Genomic DNA, 18870 nt, shown 5'->3' on the forward strand with positions numbered 1-18870 from the left:
GTGTACTTTTCCCTCAACCTGCAGGTGAAGCTCATGCTGGTGCCTGCCTGCCCGCCTCTGAAGCTTCTCTGAATATTGCTGTCACAACAACAGATGTAAAATATGCATACCAATAAAATTAAATTAAAAAGTGATTTGCTGTTGTGCTTTCTTTGCAAACACAAACATGAAAAAAAGCATGTGCAGGAGGAAGAGTTGCTTATTAATGTTTCAGTCAAGCCTTAGCCTCAAATAATATAATAGTGTTATATGACATACTCATGAGCTTCGATATCAATGTTGAACTCTTTTATATGAACTGAAAGTAAGGAGAGAGAGGTGCTTTATTTATGTCCAATGAAAGATCCATTATACAACTGCATACACATTATGTTTTTGACAAAGGAAAGCTGAAATATATATTAGCATTGTTTTGTGTTAATTGGACAAATTCCATCAAATATCAGAAAAACATTATCAACAAATTCAACATGATGAAAACAGCATCAATATTGCCGAGCAGAGGGTTCCCTTCTTCCATATTTAACAAATAATAAGTCAAATCCTGTGCATTTCATGCAAGGAGCAAGTTTAATGAAGTAAAGTTGTATGGTGGTATTCCCTGGAAGTATGATGCCCCTGAACTATATGGATAAAAAATCATAAACAACACCATTCAATCTATTAAGGGGTTATCTCTGTAATGACCGGACTTTATCCGTATATATATCATTTTATGCAGTTTTAACAATTACACTTGACCTGTAAAGTGTAGTGTTTTTTTCACACTGATGTACACATTACTTGCTTATGTTTTCTTTTACTAGGAATGGTTACACACCACACACATTTATAACAATAAAAAAATAACATCATAATATTACAATTTGCTATTTTTATGCTGAAGGCCAGAAATCTTCTGCTTGACTGAGCAATCCTTGCTTACAAATAAATAATGTACCCCCTTAATGTTAAATAATCATAAGTTCTAAACCCTTTAATTGCTTAACTATTAGCATACCTTTCACCATCAATATGTATTTATAATATGTGACCCTGGAGGGGCTCAGTAGGTCATTGCAATAAACTATCCTACTGTGAGCTCAACAAAGCTTCAGCACAAACATGTCAACAGGCAAAGGGCTAACAGTGTATTGAAACACAATCAAACAGATATGACATAACAATATTAGAGCAAAAACAAAGCTTGTAGTGAAACCTCTGACCCAATGTTAGTTCTGAAAATAATTAACATCTGACTGAAATATAAATTGCTGTAAAGACCGTTGCCCAATATATTCATGAGAGGCGGGTTAGATGGCGACAGTGTGGGCATGTTTCTTGCACAAAGGCTTGTCTTTTTTGGAGAAGAACGTCTGACCTTCCAGACTAGTAGAGCAGACCTGTGGAGAAAGGCAAAGTTATTCACAGGCGTGTTGATATTCACAATATTCTCTTATTCGTAGCTCTCGTTTGTTGCCGTGAGTGAAACTGTTTCCTGGACCTACCGCACACACAAAGCAGGTATCATGCCAGATGGCTCCCAGAGCATCCAGGAACTTGTCCCCTGCCTCGATGGGGAAGTCACAGCCGTGGCAACTGGACCCGAACATCTTGTAGTAGTCTGAGAGAACAGCATGTTGGAAAAAAACGTCCGTCTGTTTGCACACATGGTTTTCTTTAAAACATTGAGTTCACTGTTGCGGGATTCCTACTGTACCTATTTCACAGTATGGCTGTCCATCCTCCATGTGAAATGTGTTGCCTCTGATTGGCTGTTGGCAGCCAACACAGACGAAACAGGACACATGCCAGGTCTGTTTCAGGGCATTCATGACTTCCTGCAGAGAAAATTGAAGAAATAAATGAAGAACAGCGTGCTGAAGTTGTTACCTCCATGCTTTGATTTCTTTCAATGCTTTTAAATCCATTGTGAAAGACCTGGAGACAGAATCTTTCGGTGCTTGAACCGATATTTTGGATGTGTGGTTTGTACTGCACTTTGATCGTTGGTGTGTTAGGCTACATTTTTTTATCTGTTCACAATCACATTTTTATTTTTATCTTGTGCTGCTTCCTAAGTGTCCTTGAAAAAGGTATTTATTAATCTCAATTGGCCTAATCGTGGTTAAATCAAATTAAAATGGCGGTAAACATTGTTTTTTGTAAACAAAACAAAGACATAACAGTTTAGACTTTGGCAGAGAACAGTCTCCCCTCAATCGGGTCGCTCACCCCCAGAATCTTCTGCTGGCAGCGGGCGCAGCTGGGCGCGAAGAACTGCTCGTAGCAACGCTCGCAGTACACTTGGCCTCTCTCCTCCACGAAGCCGTTCTCTGCCAGGGAGGAGTGGCAGTGAGCACAGTTGAATTCCTCGGGGTGCCACGACATGCCCATGGCCACGAGGAATGGGCCCCTTGTGAGAGAAACAAACAAGCGGCAGACGAAATTAGAGTTACAAGGAAATTATACAAAAATTAAAAAATTAAAAAAAACATTTACCTATTAAGGAAAAATGTCTACATGTATACGTTTTGGAGAATTGTACACTCTAATTGAATTCTATATGTATTTAACGAAACATTTTCCCAATTGTTCCAAAGTTATATCTATATACCTGATGACAGTGTTGCACTTGTTGCACATTGGGGTGCGAGTCCCGGCTGGGATGTGCTCAGCCCGCTGCACCACAGAGTTGAGGTCCTGTGGATGTGGCTGTGGGGTGGGCCGGTCTGGAGCTTTGGGAAAGCCGGTAACCTTGCCGAATGAAGGAGCTGCTCCAACCTTCGGGAAACCTAAACCAGCAGGAGAAAGGATGGGTCGGTATTCAAATGGGAAAAAGCTGTGTAGTATAGATAAAGTAATAGACAAACTATCCTTTCCAAACATTTTTTATTTATCAACAATCACGCCAACCATGAAAACAATGCTTGACATAATAGTTATTTCATTCCACTGATCCTCTATTCTGCATAACTTGAGCGGAACACATGTGCACAGTTTAGGTGTGCGTTGTCAGAATTATTTGATGATCTGTAACCTCCATGCCTGACGCATGAGACAGCTGTGTTGGACAGAGCCACCCCACCCAACCCAGACAAGGGATACATTTTTCCCACTAAGAGGAAACAACACATTCCCAGAGTCAGAGGAGACACCTGGAAAAATAATCCCCCTTCCCCCCTTTTTCTCCTTTATCTCAAAAACATACGGAGAGGATGCACCACTTTTCCTTCTCTCTCACAGTAAAAAGACACATTCAGGATGGAGGTTTGTCCTGTTTCTCAGAGGGAGTGCTCGAGGGTAAAGACATTGGGGACAGAGACACTATTGAAAGAGAGCTCCGTTATCAAAGACTTGGGAGGTCAAAGGACAAGAGCTCCCTAAATTTCCTTGGAACGGAGAGCAAACAAACTGAATAAACAGAGCGGGCGGTAGCAGAAATGTGACAAGACTGTGTGAGTGAGTTCAATAGGAAGAAAGATACTAGAGAGTAAGTGTGATGGAGAGAAGTATGGGCTCCAAAGAGGGACACAGAGATCCTCTGAGACAAGTTTTATTTAGTTGGTTGATTTGAAAGGTTGTTCAGCATCAGCCAATATTCAGGGAAATATAAAATATCCAAATTGCCCAACCCTTCCTGAGCAGGTGTTTATTAGTATTTTTCTGGGAATTTGGGGGGCTTAGCAAACTTGGAGTTTTCAATCCAAAACATGCATATATGGGATATTTTTTAATGCTAATCCAATATTGTTGTATTCACATTTGACCAGGTCTAGTCCAAGTATTCTGTATGGTGTGTCTTTCTCCAGTAGTCAGTATAGAGATGGTTTTTAAACTTTTAAAACATGAAAATAACAAAAATGGATAAACACATACAATTTAAATGAATGGGGTATTGATGCAGGGATTTATGCTGGAGTCAAAATATGTTTCAGTGACACTATATAGCCTTATCTGTGTGACAGTTGGCACTATGAGGCGGATGGTGACAAGCCGTCAGTGGAGCAAAAAAAATATTCTCAACGAATCCTTTGGCGACAGAAACGATTGGAGGCTGAGCTCCATTAAATCATACAGGCAGTGAATGTGTGAGTCCATCATTGCTGCCGTGACTGCAGATTTCTGTTTCGACTGTTCAGTCTCACTGAACTCAGAGCGAGCAGGATGGAGAGCAATGCTCTGATAAACTATTACATTTAAATTAAATCCCCAATGTGTACCATTTTAATGTGATTATGGCATCTTTAAAATACTTTTTTTTGTTTTGTTTAGCTTTCATATTGCACTAATTTCTTGCTTTAGAAGGTCGTTGCAGTTTAAAGTGCCAAAACTATTCATTCACGTCAATAAATGTAAAGGTCACATTCCACATATTCCGGCCCAGTTGCACATGAGATATGTGCCTGTTTACTTGTACTCAAGCATGTGTTAACTTGATAAATAACACAGTCAACAGAGAACCGACTGTGGGCTCTCCAGCTCTCTCCCTGTGGCACCTTTCAGCAGCCGGTTCTTAAAAAGGGACTCTTGGGAAATATGTTAGGGCACACAGTGCATCTGTTCTTGTATGAGTGCACACTTGTGTCTGAGCATTGCTAATAATGAGCCCTTTACTTTACTGATGCCTTTCAGCTAATATTTACCCCGACCAGCTCGAGGTCTCGTGGCAGGGATCGCTGGATTTAAAGAGCAGCCTTCACACAAAATAAAATACATCATTCTCAATTTCACAATCTATTTAACTAAGGGGGTCTTGGGAAAAGCCACTAATATGAGCTCATTAACAAAATACCTCTGGATTTTATAGAGCTCATAATATTAAATGGCTTAGTGTCAGATATTAAACCTGCAATAAATGTTATGGCTGAGCAGCAGTGATTTAAAAAGAATGGGACTGCCCTCTGTCGGCTGAAAGAAGCAACTACACAAAACACACACACACACATGTTCCTCTACCTGGTGGACCTCCGGGCTGGAAGGAAGGCTTGTTCTGGGCCACCGGGCTCTTGAACGTGGAAGCCGGGATGATGTTGCCGTTCCTGGGTGAAGCTGCAGATTTGGAAAATGTTTTGGCTGCAGGCAAGGTGTGCACAGTAGGAGGGGCTTTGTCAACTGCCTCACTAGAAAACAGATCAATATTTTCTATAAATCATAACTCATTACAACACACACACACACTTCAACAAGTGTCATCTGAAGCCGGTCACTCATGTGGCATTATTGTCTTTGCCGTGTTCTGAGTGGGGCCGTGCCACCAGTTGAACTGAACCTCAGACTCATGCTTAGTGCGATCTGGTCGACTGCAAGTACAAACGTTTACAATCAGTTGCTCTGAATCTCAGTGGCACATGCAAACAATCAGGATAATTATGGGGTATGTTCAACTGAGCCCACTGTCCATTTGGTTTGTCAATTACCGACATGAGGAAACCATTTCAGGTGGTGATGCCATCGTATCTGCTGTACATTTAAGCTCACCCTCCAATCCTTTCTGGAGATAACCAGTGGTATGATTCAAGTAGTGGTTATTGCTTTTATTCTCCTGAAACACGTTTCCCATTGCAGCACGACATGTTAAGTACCACCACATATTTGAGTAGAAAATGAGATGCTCTAGTGTTTCTAGTGGCCACCCCTCGTTAAGTTTCACTGCTTTCATTTCAAGCCGAGGGCTCCTAAATGGAAAGTAACGAGTTTAAACCCAATAAAAAGGCTGAAAACGTGTTGCGTATGTTTCTCAGATAAATTGAAAGCTAATTGAATCAATGTTGTACTTGTTTAATACAGTTTGGTACATTTAATCTGCTTCTCCAATTATAATTTCATTCTTCCCTTTTGAAGCATCCTTAATGCTACAAACAGAGACGTGGCACATTTATTTAGGTGCAACAGGGCTTAGAAGATCTCAATCAACCCGACACGCACAATATTGTTCAGCTCCCATTATGTGGACGCTGGTGCTGCTCAGATAGGCCACAACTTCTCACCATGAGGCTGTTTGGATTTTCAGCAACAACACAGCCGATTGTGCGGTCAACCAGAGATTTATGGTATTCTCATAATTGACATGAGAAACATGGCTAGAGAATTCAATACAATCGCCCACAGGTTTTATATCTATCGTGCGAGTACATTTAACAGCAGCTATAGACCGATTGCTTTTGTGTCTGTGTACTAAAATCAAATGATGAGAAACCTGAGCCGTTGTAATGGAAAACAGATCATACCGTGTTTCAATGTATGGTAAGAAGTGGTTCTTATGGTTGAAATGTATAAACACTACAGATAACATACATTATTTATAATGGATGGTATATTGGTCTCAATGCTCAAGTTAATACTCTACAGGCATTTTGTACCTGCACAACTGATCTCATATAGACCTTCACCTACGGGCCATCTCTCATTGAAAAGTTTACTTTTTTTATGCCTGGCAAGAATAAAATAAGGAATGAAAGATTAAGAAACAGGCAAAGCAAAAGCAGAAAAGTAAGAAAAGTTTATTGAGGTAAAATCATTCAAATGAAACGTCTTTGGTTAGTGAAGGCAAAAGAGGAAAAAGACAAATAAAGACAAATTAAGTACAAGATTACAGGAAGTGTGCAGGGCAGTGGAGGCTTGGAAGTATGCATGTACACTGCGATATACTGACACTTTTACTTGCATGCCTGCATTTCATTTGCGTAAATAACTAAATATAGAAGGATAATATGTCCCTTAAAACACTTTTTTTTACAATAAGAGTTTGTTGAAACAAAAAAACTTTTCTTATTCACTTTTTACTTGTGTTGCTTAAATTTGAGAATAGGGACGTATAAGACGCCATTATATAGTGTGCTAAAATGAAGGCTGTAACTGTGTTGGTATGAAAAAGGGAAGCAATGTATTGGTGGTCAAAATATAATAAATAGAACATTAAACAAGACGAGACAAAACTGTGCCTACTGCACATTGAGCACGTGCATCATGATGCCAATCCCTCAGCTTGGTGTCCTATAACTTCTGGGTCCAACTTGTTTGCTCAGATTTATCCCATAACACAGGATGAAAGGAGAGAAATGAAGAGAAAGTTGAAACAGTTAAGATTGTAGAAGAAAAGTAAAAGATCACACAAGAGAGACCACATTGATAAATTAGAAATAGCAAAAGCAGCAAAAAAATAATACAAACACAGTTGGAGATGAATATAGAACAAGAGACGTTTTCCTTGCAGATGTGTATTGAATTATAAACCATGGCAGATGTGTAATAAGCCCTCAAAATATCACAAACAGAAAGAGAGCAGGAATCTCCTTCTTGCGGGGCTGCTATTACCCACAATATAACTTAATAACCCACAGGTTCCAGTGAGGGACACACTGATTGGTTGAAAATCTGCTACGGAAGGCAGACTGCGTTTATTTAGATTAAATCGATTAAGACTGAGGAGGGCGGGAGCAGTCACAGCCTGTGTTGAGTCGATGGCTGTCAATCATCTTCTCCTGAGAGCCTCACATCGGTTTCTCCATTATGCCTTAAATTAAGCCTTAAATTAAGTGTGATACTGTGGGACCATAAGATCAGGAAATCAGGATTTACAGGCTATGAATCACAGGCTCCAAGACACGCCTAAATGAGTGCTTTGAGGGACCTCTATAATCAAAACATTATTATTAATATTATGAAAAATACTGACAGACAGTGAACCACAAGCCAATTTGATTATATTAAAAAAGAGCAACCACTTACATCTTTCCACTGTTCTCAGGAGCGGGCTCTGCAACAGTGAAAAAGGAAAAACACAGATGAAAATAAAGTCGAATGAAGAATAAAAGGTCAGTGAGAATGGGGGAGGCACACAATGCTGCAGCTCTATCTCTGCTCCATGTTCATCTCGTCAGAGGCTAATCCCTGCAAACTAGAACCTGCTCAAACTTCCTGGACATATTCCCAAATTGTTCACAGCTGCAGAAACAGACGGCACATTGAATATAAGTCAAATGTTCAAAGCACATGGCATACTACACACCAGTCTGGTGACATCATTTGGCAGAAAGAGACAGTTAAATCTCTCATCTTACCAATTCTAATAACCAGTTTACTGTATAAATTACATTTTGCATAGGTTGAGCAGATCAATGCACACTTGCACACATCTTCTATGAATGTCGGGAGACCCTTAGCTCCTCCCATCATTGTATGAATGGGTGTGAATCAGTGAACAATGTCATGTAGTGTTAAAGCGCTTTTAGTGGTCGGAAGACTAGAAAATCGCTATACAAGTACAGGTCTATTTACCATTCACCATTTACCCTCTGACTGGGTAACCATCGATGTCACCTTTAGTCAAATCAATCATAAAAAATACATTAAAATCTTACAGCAATGAAAGCCTTCTTAAAGTACTATGACTGAATAAACTGTATCACTTTAATCTAAAGAGGCAAATAAATAAGATTATAAAGCAGGGACATGATTAAAGCCATTTAAAGCTTCTAAAGGATTACCATAACATTGGGAACCTTTGGATAAATCTGTCATGCGCTTCGGCCTAAAGTGGTTTGATACATTTAAAAGGAACTGACAGAAATACAAAGCTACGCTTTACAAAACCACACACACTGTAATATGTGTGTGCTGAGCGTTAAACCTGCGAACAGATCGCTACACACCATTTTCAGTGCCGGTGAGCTGAGCCAGGATGCGGAAGGAGCGGGACTGGGAGGTGCCGGTTCGCGAGTTCCAGTCCTCTGTGTCATCGATCAGACACTTCTTGTTGGCATCGCTCAGTGGGGATGCATGATCCTCGAGAATCACATTGGGTTTCCTGTGCAGTCAGATCAACCAGAATGATGTCACAGACATGGAAGAACTCTGTGTTTTAAAACCTGGATCAAGGATATTTATCACTGCTAAAAACAGCTGTTCAAACAATCGGCCAGTTTTAGTTAACATTAATACAGTAGTAACGACCAACACACACAGTCCTCATATTATTGTACGATGCAATAAGTGCACCACATTCGATCAGAGATGCAGCTTGTCGATACATTGACATTGACCCAACTGCAGTTAGATTTCACAATAACCTCCTCCGTCTAGCTGGAGGTGGAAGGCAAGCAATTAGAAGGTAGAAAGGGAAAAATGCGCAAAAAGTAGAAACAACTATTAAAAAGTCACATTAAGTGCTAAATAACCTGTATGACTGCACTGTTTATATGCTAAAGTCAAGAAACTGTTCTGCCCTAGACTTACTTAGGACTTCTCTGAGGTTCCCTATTAAATAAAGAACCACAGAGTAGAGGAGGAGGTCGGCCAGATGACAAAACATCTTAATTGATTAAGCAATTCAATACTAAAACGGAGATATTACACCGTTTGCAATTTGATAACAGTGAGTGAAAGATGAAAGTGATGGTGACCCCATCTCACCACAAGGTGGGAGCAATGTGCTTTGAAACTGAAAGCTCACCTTTTCTTCCTTAAACAATTTGAGAGTACTCTAGAATGCATTAATACTGAGGTGAAATGTTGACATCCACAGTTCAGTTCAAGGGCTGTTCCACACTACGAGTCAATTTCATGTCAACAAGCATGTGGACGTTTGATTCCCTGCGTGTTTGCTTCTGTGTGTCAGATGATGCGGGGTGAAAGATGATCAAAGACAGCACAAGTCTGCCTTTTCTCAGCAACAGCAGAATGCACTTAGCAGTAATTGTCTGGCCTAAACATACTGACAACAATAGCAGATGGAGCTCGATAGATGCACAGCTGGGTGACTTGAACGGCCGAGTGCGCTGACGGGCCCGGTTGTAAATGCAGTATTCGCCAACGCAGAGCCTTCTTCCACTGAGAGAGTGAAGGAACAGTATGAGCCGACCCCCCACTGGGTGTCCTGTGGCATCCCAGAGATTATTCACGGGGTTTTCGCAGTTTGACTGGACCATGAAATGAGCACGTACGGTAAATGGAAGAGCACGAATGTGAGGTTTGTGAGGGTTAGCTCAAAGAGGTGCAAGCATGCTGCCATTTGGTAATCATAAACCCGAGAGATGTGAAGGCTGTAATCACATTCCAGAGGGTTAGAAAGCAACTGTAGCAGATGTATCATCATTCACAGCACTAACTTGGTGACTGTCTCTTCTTCCTCCCGAGGGCAAAGAAGGAGTAAATGGGAAAGGATCGAAGCAAAGAAGGAGCTTGGAATAGAGCATTTGAGAAATCAAACGCATGCCCTTTTAGTGAAAGGCCCTTCTAAGAGAATGTGCATGAAGCAAATCCACATAATCCACATAATCCACAAACAAAGCATGCAAGCCAGGACACAAACGCACATGCGGCAACAAATACTGCTTCCCTTCTGTAAACTGCAACAGAAAGCTTGAAGAAATGACACCGTAATGTTGTGTCTGATAATAACACTCAAACTCTTGATTTTATAACTTAAAATGATGATCAATGTGTTCATATTTATCTACAGTAAATGTGTTTTTTTAATTTTTTTCCACAGGTTATCTGACTAAACCCAGATTACGAAACATGTCTTAATAGACCGTTAACTACCTTTAACTCTGTAACTTCGTAAAACACATACAGATAGAGGTGGGTTTCGCAGATTTATTTAAGTGTGAAGCTGCTGGCTTACTTAAAGCCAATACAAACAGATCTCTGTGACCTATTTTTTTCAGATGACAGAGTAAAAAATGAGAGCAAATTAGTTAGCTAGCCTAGTTCAGTCTACTGACCCAACCAGGGAGCTAAATCCTGCTGATGGAGCCCAGTCCCGTCACACTCAGCTCTGTCCGGAGTCTCTAGAAACCCACGGCTACCAGACGTCTGGCTAATTGGAAACAAGTGTTGCACCAGCGGAGCCTGTTGGGCAGACCGTGTGTTTGGCAGTACAGAGAACCACGCCGTCAATTACAGATAGGCCGGCTGCAGCATCAGTTAGCAGGTTGTCTAGACTCTTTTCCCGCTCCGGTTGCTCTGCAGAAAATTCAAACAAGATGTGCGGCATGCTTTGGAATTTCCTTGTCTGCAACTGTGTGAAAACAAATAGGTGATGGGCCGTTTCAATATTAGCTTTCCACGCGAGACAGATGTCTTGAGGTGGAATAGGGAACGAGATATAGGAAGAGCAGAATGGAATATTTTATTTTCTTCTAGGCAGACTGCAACGCAAAAATGTCTGCCGATCTGTGGCCTCTATGAACCACAAATCCTTCTGGACTTAAGCACACAACATACATATATGATATTTTGCACAAGCATAAAGAAAACATATGGTGACCGGGTTTGATGATTGGTACCTACCCATTGAAGGGCTCCGACAGCCCCTGGCTTTCCAAAAGGCCGCGTCTCTGCCCGATGACCGCCTCACAAGCATTGGTGTTGGAGTAGAGGTTGATCGGTGTGTTATAGACGGAGGGCTGTGGGACATTAGGATGGGAGGAGGGGGCTGTCACTCGAGCTGGAGAAGAGGAGTTAGATGAGGAGGAAGAGGCAGACGGGGAAGTGAAGGTGTGGCGAGCAGGGCTGGGCCTGGGAACCGAGTTGGCAGGAGGGGAGTCCGTGGCAGGGAGGCTCGACTTCAGCAGAAACGGAGGCTGTGGTGGCTGAGAAGGGGCAGCGGGCTTGAAAGCGGATGACTGTGAGGGAATGGTGGGGGCAGCCGGGGAGGAAGCTGTGATCACGCCGCTGTCGCCCCCAAAAGGCCGGGCTGTCTTGTTGTATGCAGGACTGGGCTGACTTGATGGCTTGGTGTATGCAGTGCTCGTGGCAGGGTGAGTGATTGGGACAGGCTTAATGATTTCTTGAGGTTCGTCCTGGATCGATGTGGAGACACACAGCATGCAAATACAGCAAATCCACAATAAAAACGCATGCATGTAAACCAGCATTTTCAAAAGCATTGCACAAAAAAAAACACATCAAAATCAAAAGGTGTTTTCACACTTATGTATGAATGAAAGTCATGCCTGTGCTATAAGAGTTTAAGAGGTGCGATAACATGTGGCCTGTCAGGTCAGTAATGCATGCCAAGCCAATGTGTTTTCTGACAATCTCAGAAGGGCACAATAAACATGCGCACTATTAATTAACTGTTGAAATATGTATAAATAAAAATGGATTTCAGGGAAACTTTAGTTAATAAAAGTGAATGGTGTACTTCTTACCTTAGGTACTCCATCTTTAGGGGCACTGGAGGGTCTAAGAAGACAGAGAAAAAAAATCATATAAACATTGCACATGCAATATCTCCAGAACAACCATTCATAATTCTTCAATAATGATTCATTTCTGTACATTAAAGGACTGGGGATACGAACTGCTGTGAGAATCAAACTGCATTTTCCAGGACGAATGGTGAAAGGGTCAGATTATGTTGTGTGCTCTGCTGTGTAGGCGATTTAAGGGCAACATGTTTTTAAATGCAGGTTTTTTTGTGACACTGGTTTAATTTTCTGAAATACTTTTTATCATACATTTTTTTGTGTTTAATGCTTACTCTATTTTTTGTCAGAATGATTGTATCTTGGCTTTCAGGACATCGTTTAAACACTTAAAAAAGGTAAACTGAATTACTGCCTTCTAACAACATAACTGATTTAGAAACTAAATAAACCAGCAAAGTAAAAGCTCTGGAAAAAGTGCTGTAGTGTTTGAGTCCATGTGCAGACTGATGTTGGACTGTGGTGTAGAATTTACAGCAGCTTTTATTTACAGCATTTACAGGATGATGTTCTCTGGATAGGTTCATGTCTTAAATGATTCCATTCGTAAAGCATTACAACTCAAATTCAGACAGCTGCCTTTGTTAACAACGTGTGCTCCGTTTGGTCTGAACATGCAGACAAGGTGTCCCTTAATTCTTATTAAAAAAAGAAAATACAAAAAACAGACAGTGAGTCAGGTCCCGGACCAGATGCCACAGCCCGTCTGCTGCCGTGCTTCCTTTCTACCATATTAGGAAAACAGTCATCCTCTCTAGCCCTTCCTTTGCGTGCTGAGCCGAGGTGCAACAACTGAGCTTGGCACCATCAGGTTATTAAAGAGCCCCACCCTCCAACCAGATGTTGATGTCATCCGGGCCCGTACTTTGCCTTTCGCAGTTTCCACTTAGCAGCAAATCTTCAGTATACTTATTTTCCAAAGTACTCATATTATTGGACATGCGTATAGAGAACCAGAAGTCTATGCGAATGGAAACAGTAAAAGGTCCAAAGAATAAAACGCACATTGCATTACAGATGTGGACCCTACAATAATCTACATTGAGGCAATGTGTATCTGCCATCAGTGGCCCAGAGAGGGGCAGCCGGGTGGGTTCACTCCCTATCACTCTTTTTCCCAGAGCAAACTGCACAAACACTAGCTAGGGTGGTCCTGTGAACATGTGTTCAGCCCCTCTGTGCCGTCCGGCTGCCTCGCTAGCGGGACCTGCTTTTGTTCTGCTGGGACAAAGAGACACAAAGTGGGCGAGTGTGTGGTCGCACACGCACGTGTTTACTTGTTGGCGGACGTGTACATAGTTAATCGCAATAATTCGGATCCCTTCGTGGTGCTCCATGACATTTGTAATGAAATGTGATCTTTGTTTTCAGGGTTATTCCAAAGGCCAAATTGCTCATTGAAAAAAGCCATGATTGCACCGGACACATGAATACGTACTAAAACATATTCAGTACATCATTTTGGGTAAATGATATTTTAGGAGAGAACATGAAGTGTTTTTTCTCCATAAATAGTTGAGTGTGAGTCATGTTCATCTGTATTGTTCACATGCAGTAGTTTCTCTTGAACCAAGAACATAAAGATGCAATATACATACAATATTAAACATGTATGTTTGTTATCTTTTGTATAACAAGAGATGTGTGAGTTTTCTCTCACGATACTTCCATAAATACAACATATTTGCTTTCCATGTGAAACTACCACATTGTGCCACTGCATGTGATCATAATACTGACACACAGTTGAATACAGTCATGCTTTGCTCAGTCCTCCCAATCTAATCAGGATGCCTTGCTTTATTAGATTAAAGATGCTGATATCTGAAAGATTTATTTATGGACTAAATATAAAACCTACTAAAAAACTAACAAGTGCAAGATATAAATAACATTATATTGGAAGCAAAAGTGTACATGAAAGAAGAAAAGGGTTGTTGAGTTTGGTTTTCATCTACTTAGGGCGCGTACACACACACACACACACACACACACACACACACACTGGAGGTTAACCGGAGGAATACGCCTGAGGGCAAAGCACAGAGACACATTTCCACCCTGCTCGTGTCTCTTTGAGGGCCAACAGAAACAGTCTGGCATGTGGCATTTGACTGAGTGATGGAGGAGCTAATAGAAAGCTTTCTCACCACACGCAGCTTACCAGCGGACAGAATAAAACACAAATAGCCTTTACATTTCCCCCACATTGTTTTCACACAGTTTCTTTTAGAAAAGTGCCACATAAACATCTTAAAAGAGCTTCTGATTCCAAAAGCATCCGTCAGCCTCTCTTTTGCTTCAATATCTAGACATAGATTTGTTCACTCTCATCATATTAAAGCGGGATGGGAACTTGTATAGATATTACAGGATCACAAAAAGCACACGCAAGTACAGTAACGTCATGCACAGAATATATAATTCCAAACAAGGCCCGCCCTCTTATATTGAACTTGTGTGATAAATGATAAAACTGTGGGAGACCTGGCGAATGTGTTTTCTCAGATTTAGAGCTGCATGGCAATTTGAGGCAACGCATGGAGAAGAAGGAAAACAAGAACAAAAGAAAACATAGGAAAGCAAAACAAAAACTCCAACAGAGGGATGTGGAAAATAATTTTTAAAAATCTATTTTTCTGTGCAGCCAGCATATCCGCTCAGTGGCAAAACTCACAGCTTGCGTCCGGCACACGGCCTCTCCTATCTCTCCATGTTCTCTCTCTTCCTACTGCTCCCTCATATTTCAACAAAAATGAGCATCCCGGAGAGGGAATGCTGTGCTTATATGTAGAGCTTACGAGGACATTTCATTAGAAAGAGTCACAACAAGAAAGCACAGTGTTTTAAAACTTTGACGGTGAGAACAATGACAGAAACATGACCGCTATTTAATTATGTTAACCAGAGTTGAAGCTTATTGTGTGTATTTTCCGAGCGTCGATTGCGTGAGCTATGTGCATAGGACCAGAAACACGTGTCATCTTGGTTTCGTGACTACTTAAATGTAATGTAATCTCAAGGTTATTGTTATTGCACACTCTATTGTGTGCCTGGTCAGGACCCTCGAGAGCACTTCACTGGCGGAGTGAGATCTCTCTGGTCGTGTTTGCTCGTCTTGACAAACAAACAGTGGGATCAAAGTTAACCGCAGGAAACTTGAATTTCTTTGCATTTAGCAAACAAACAGGCACCCACATCAGATCAATGGATATAGTGAGCAGGGATATAAGGTGAGTTCTCCTCAAGGCCCGTTCTCTGGATGCAGAAAACCACAACAGAATAAACGGCCCCTCTGGTTGATATATTTATTTAATGTAGAGCCGAGCAATGCAATAACAAGCCCCCATCCTTTCTTACTTTTCTTCCAACCACCACACAACATCTGGCTAAGACAACCCGGAGTCATAGGGGCTCTGGGCTGCATTTGGGTTGTCCTCTACTTCACCCCGTTATAAACATTCTATAAGACTTGCTTGTACATTATCTATGTATGAGAATATCTGTAGATTCAGCCACCAAGCTGACTTTTGATTAATCAAATCTAAAATCTTATGAAATGGGGTTATGTAATAAAAAGAGTATAATGAGAGTAAGAGGATGTCACAAAGATGTCATATGTTGATTGATTTCATTGATTACCGTTCATCTAGTGAATTTTATAGAATGAACAAAAATATAAAGAACAGTTGACATACTTAAAAAAGCTTCACGTTGTCCTATTTCCCCCAGAAACAGCATGTGTTCGAAGCACACAGAGTGAAAAAGAGACAAAACGCCCTCATGTGGGAGCCGACTTGAGTTCTCGTGTAAAGCATCAGAAGATGGTGGGATCGCACAGCGAGCAGCGTTGATGCGTTTTATCTTTGAGGTTTTGGAACCAGGTGCAGCCAGCCACAACCTCTGTTTTTGTGCACTGTGCTGCATATTTCAATGACAATAAATAAACATAAATTATCATACTTTCCTGAGGCTGCTTCCCACAGCAGCAGTGTGTAACTGACTGTCAGCTTCCCAGCAACAAGATTTCCATGATAGAGGAACAAAAAGTACTCATAAAGTTCAGTGGACATATCAACTGCGTATCAAGTATATATCATGGGATAGATAATCAGAAAACATGTGTTGATCAAATCACTATCATACGCTTCAAGCTCAAAAAGGACTGCATACATGGAGCATGCTCTGTGAGGTAGATCGGACTGTGTGATCTCTGAAGTGGAACCCACTTCCAAAACCTCTGGTCAACCATTCTGTTCATGGAAAGTACTGTAATATGTTTTGACATGTTTTATGAGACTTTTGAAAGGAAAACCTGTTTTTTTCCCTCTGTCACAAAATACATAACAGCTCTTTGCACATTCAGACTCTTTTAGACAGTCGACAACAGGATGAGGGGAGTACTTTCAAACCCCAAGTTCATTTCCTCTCTGAAAACATGTTTCCCCTCTATAGCAACAAGGAAATAACTAATGGCATCAATGACTGTTTGTGCAAGTTTAGCACAAACAGTCACATGGAACGATTAAATAATATGCAATTTTATTTTACAACATTTCTAGCCATTGGAAATATTGAATGCTGTATATGACAGTTAATTTATAACCACATATATTGTATGTACACTAGGTAATGTTCAACTGTAGGTGTTATCTCTTTCATAATTTCTTTCAGTGTGTTTAAACACATATTTCATGATCTAGCCCTTGATTTTTTTATTTAGTAAATGTTTTTTTAGGGAGCCGTCTAAAGAATGTGAACTATGACAAAGTGACTTAATGGAACATTAATCTTCTTTTGGAATGTTGTGATAAGAATAGTCTAATCAGAGATCATCAAAACCATAAATCAAACGTGAGAACATGGATGGAGAAAGGGGTGCGTGTCAGAGGGAATTATTATATATATATACATATATCTCAAATCCCAAGTAAAAAGTAATGTAATACAGAAAGGAGACTTGTATACTGTATACACACAGTAACATGTTTTTCTTCTGTGTCAGTAAATAAAGAAATCAGAATCATGCAAACCATCCACACAAAAAAAAGCAGCCAAACATGAAGCAGTTGTGTATCATTTACATGAAGGAAACCTCTGTTGTTTACACAGTGACTTGTAGTTTGTAGTTATAATGCCCTGTGAGACCAGCACGTTTGAAGTTTCATTGTGCATCCATTACCCACAGCAGATTACACGCAGCTGTGGGATCGGGCTATTTTAGGACTATTTTCCCACGTTTAGAGCAAAGAGGCTTCTTTCTCTTTTGATGTGGTGATGGAATGACAGGACATGCAAACCAGGCTTTGAGTTTTTCTGTCAACATGTTTCGCTGCTTGGAGAGTGTTCGTGCTTCGCCTCCAATTGTTTTTTGTCCCACACTAAACCGTTCGCTTGGCTGCAGTAAATGTTTGGCTGAAATTCATTCGAAGGGATCCCTCTTTTGCTTTGATTGATCTTCAATGAAATGCAAAGCTTGTTGCGCTTTATAGCGAGTTCCAAGCTAAGTGAACTGCTCCTGGACACGCACTGCTGCCTGTGAAATGTCATGTTCATGTATCAGCTCTTGAGAAGATTTCTTGTTCTACAAAACCCACCAAAGACTTTCCTCTGCATGGACTATAAATAGTTTGGTTGAAATTTAATGGACAAATTTAATGGCAACCTCAGTTGAAAACCCTGTTTTCCTTTCTTTGAAGCACATATTACGGCTTAATGGAGCGCTATATGAAGGGGGCTTTCAAAAGTGCTCCCCGCACTGCACTTCAGCTTTAATATTGCAAGGTCTTCTTTGTGTCTCATGGGAGAAGTAGAGAAGCAGTTGATGAATTCAGCTTGACTGAACAAAAAGTGAGGACTTTTACAGAATATTTAAAATAAATAATAATATAAATGTATGTGTGATGGGTAGCATTACATGCAATCAGTTGAGGCATTTAAGTTTACACATGCCCTTACTGGAGATCCAATGGCCCAAAGTTTAACTGGAACTTAACTCAATTCTATTGATTTACATTAAATGTGTTTCATCTCGTCTAAAATGTGATGCTACACTGTAAACTCCACAATTGCTTGGTCTTAAAATGTACTTTTCAGAACACAAAGGAATAACTATAATTCCATAATCATGCCTGCTAGCCAAAGTTCTCCAACTATAATGGCGATGGCAACATACATAAAACTGAAATTTTTGTTTGTGAAAAGGATCTTCAAATACATACTTCAGTACGGAAAACTCTCGGATCTGTGCAAGTTCCTCAAACAGGCTTACAGTAAATACACACTGGTTGGCAAAATCAACAAATGAATTCCATTGCGGAGCGAGGAAATCCATAGATTATGTTGTAGAGTGTGTTTGCTCATGTGTGCAACTGTTACCTCTGTAGAGTGAGGCTGAGATTGCCTGTGCAGGCCTTAATCTTGTTCTGGGCCTCTAGGTGATTTGTGCCATCTGTGGAAATGCCATTGATGGACAGAATGATGTCTCCAACACTCATCTTGGCTCTGGCTGCTTTGCCTTCATCAGTCAGCTGCAATGACACACAAAGACACACAAATAAGCTTGTCATTGTGCTATTTGCACGAAACAACGAGGGCTGGGTATCGTTTAAAAGGTTCCAATACCAGTACCCTTAAAGCGATACAGATACCCAATATAATACTTCATTTGATACCC

The 18870-nt window shown here is 40.7% G+C and overlaps 1 protein-coding gene across 1 annotated transcript in view; it reads right to left on the minus strand.

Annotated features, from left to right (window-relative positions):
* Positions 1-305: 305 nt before the first annotated feature.
* Positions 306-18870, minus strand: part of pdlim5b (PDZ and LIM domain 5b) — a 31348-nt gene continuing 12783 nt past the window's right edge. The window contains exons 3-13 of the mRNA XM_034547653.1: positions 18573-18724; positions 12138-12171; positions 11275-11786; positions 8634-8788; positions 7711-7738; positions 4939-5102; positions 2597-2774; positions 2215-2395; positions 1700-1820; positions 1488-1603; positions 306-1382 (exon numbers count right to left, since the gene is read on the minus strand). Of these exons, the coding sequence (XP_034403544.1) occupies positions 1293-1382; positions 1488-1603; positions 1700-1820; positions 2215-2395; positions 2597-2774; positions 4939-5102; positions 7711-7738; positions 8634-8788; positions 11275-11786; positions 12138-12171; positions 18573-18724 (1731 nt within the window). The 3' untranslated portion in view covers positions 306-1292. The remainder of the gene's footprint in view (positions 1383-1487; positions 1604-1699; positions 1821-2214; positions 2396-2596; positions 2775-4938; positions 5103-7710; positions 7739-8633; positions 8789-11274; positions 11787-12137; positions 12172-18572; positions 18725-18870) is intronic.

This window comes from Cyclopterus lumpus, chromosome 12, assembly GCF_009769545.1.
Source record: "Cyclopterus lumpus isolate fCycLum1 chromosome 12, fCycLum1.pri, whole genome shotgun sequence".
Taxonomy (NCBI): domain Eukaryota; kingdom Metazoa; phylum Chordata; class Actinopteri; order Perciformes; family Cyclopteridae; genus Cyclopterus; species Cyclopterus lumpus.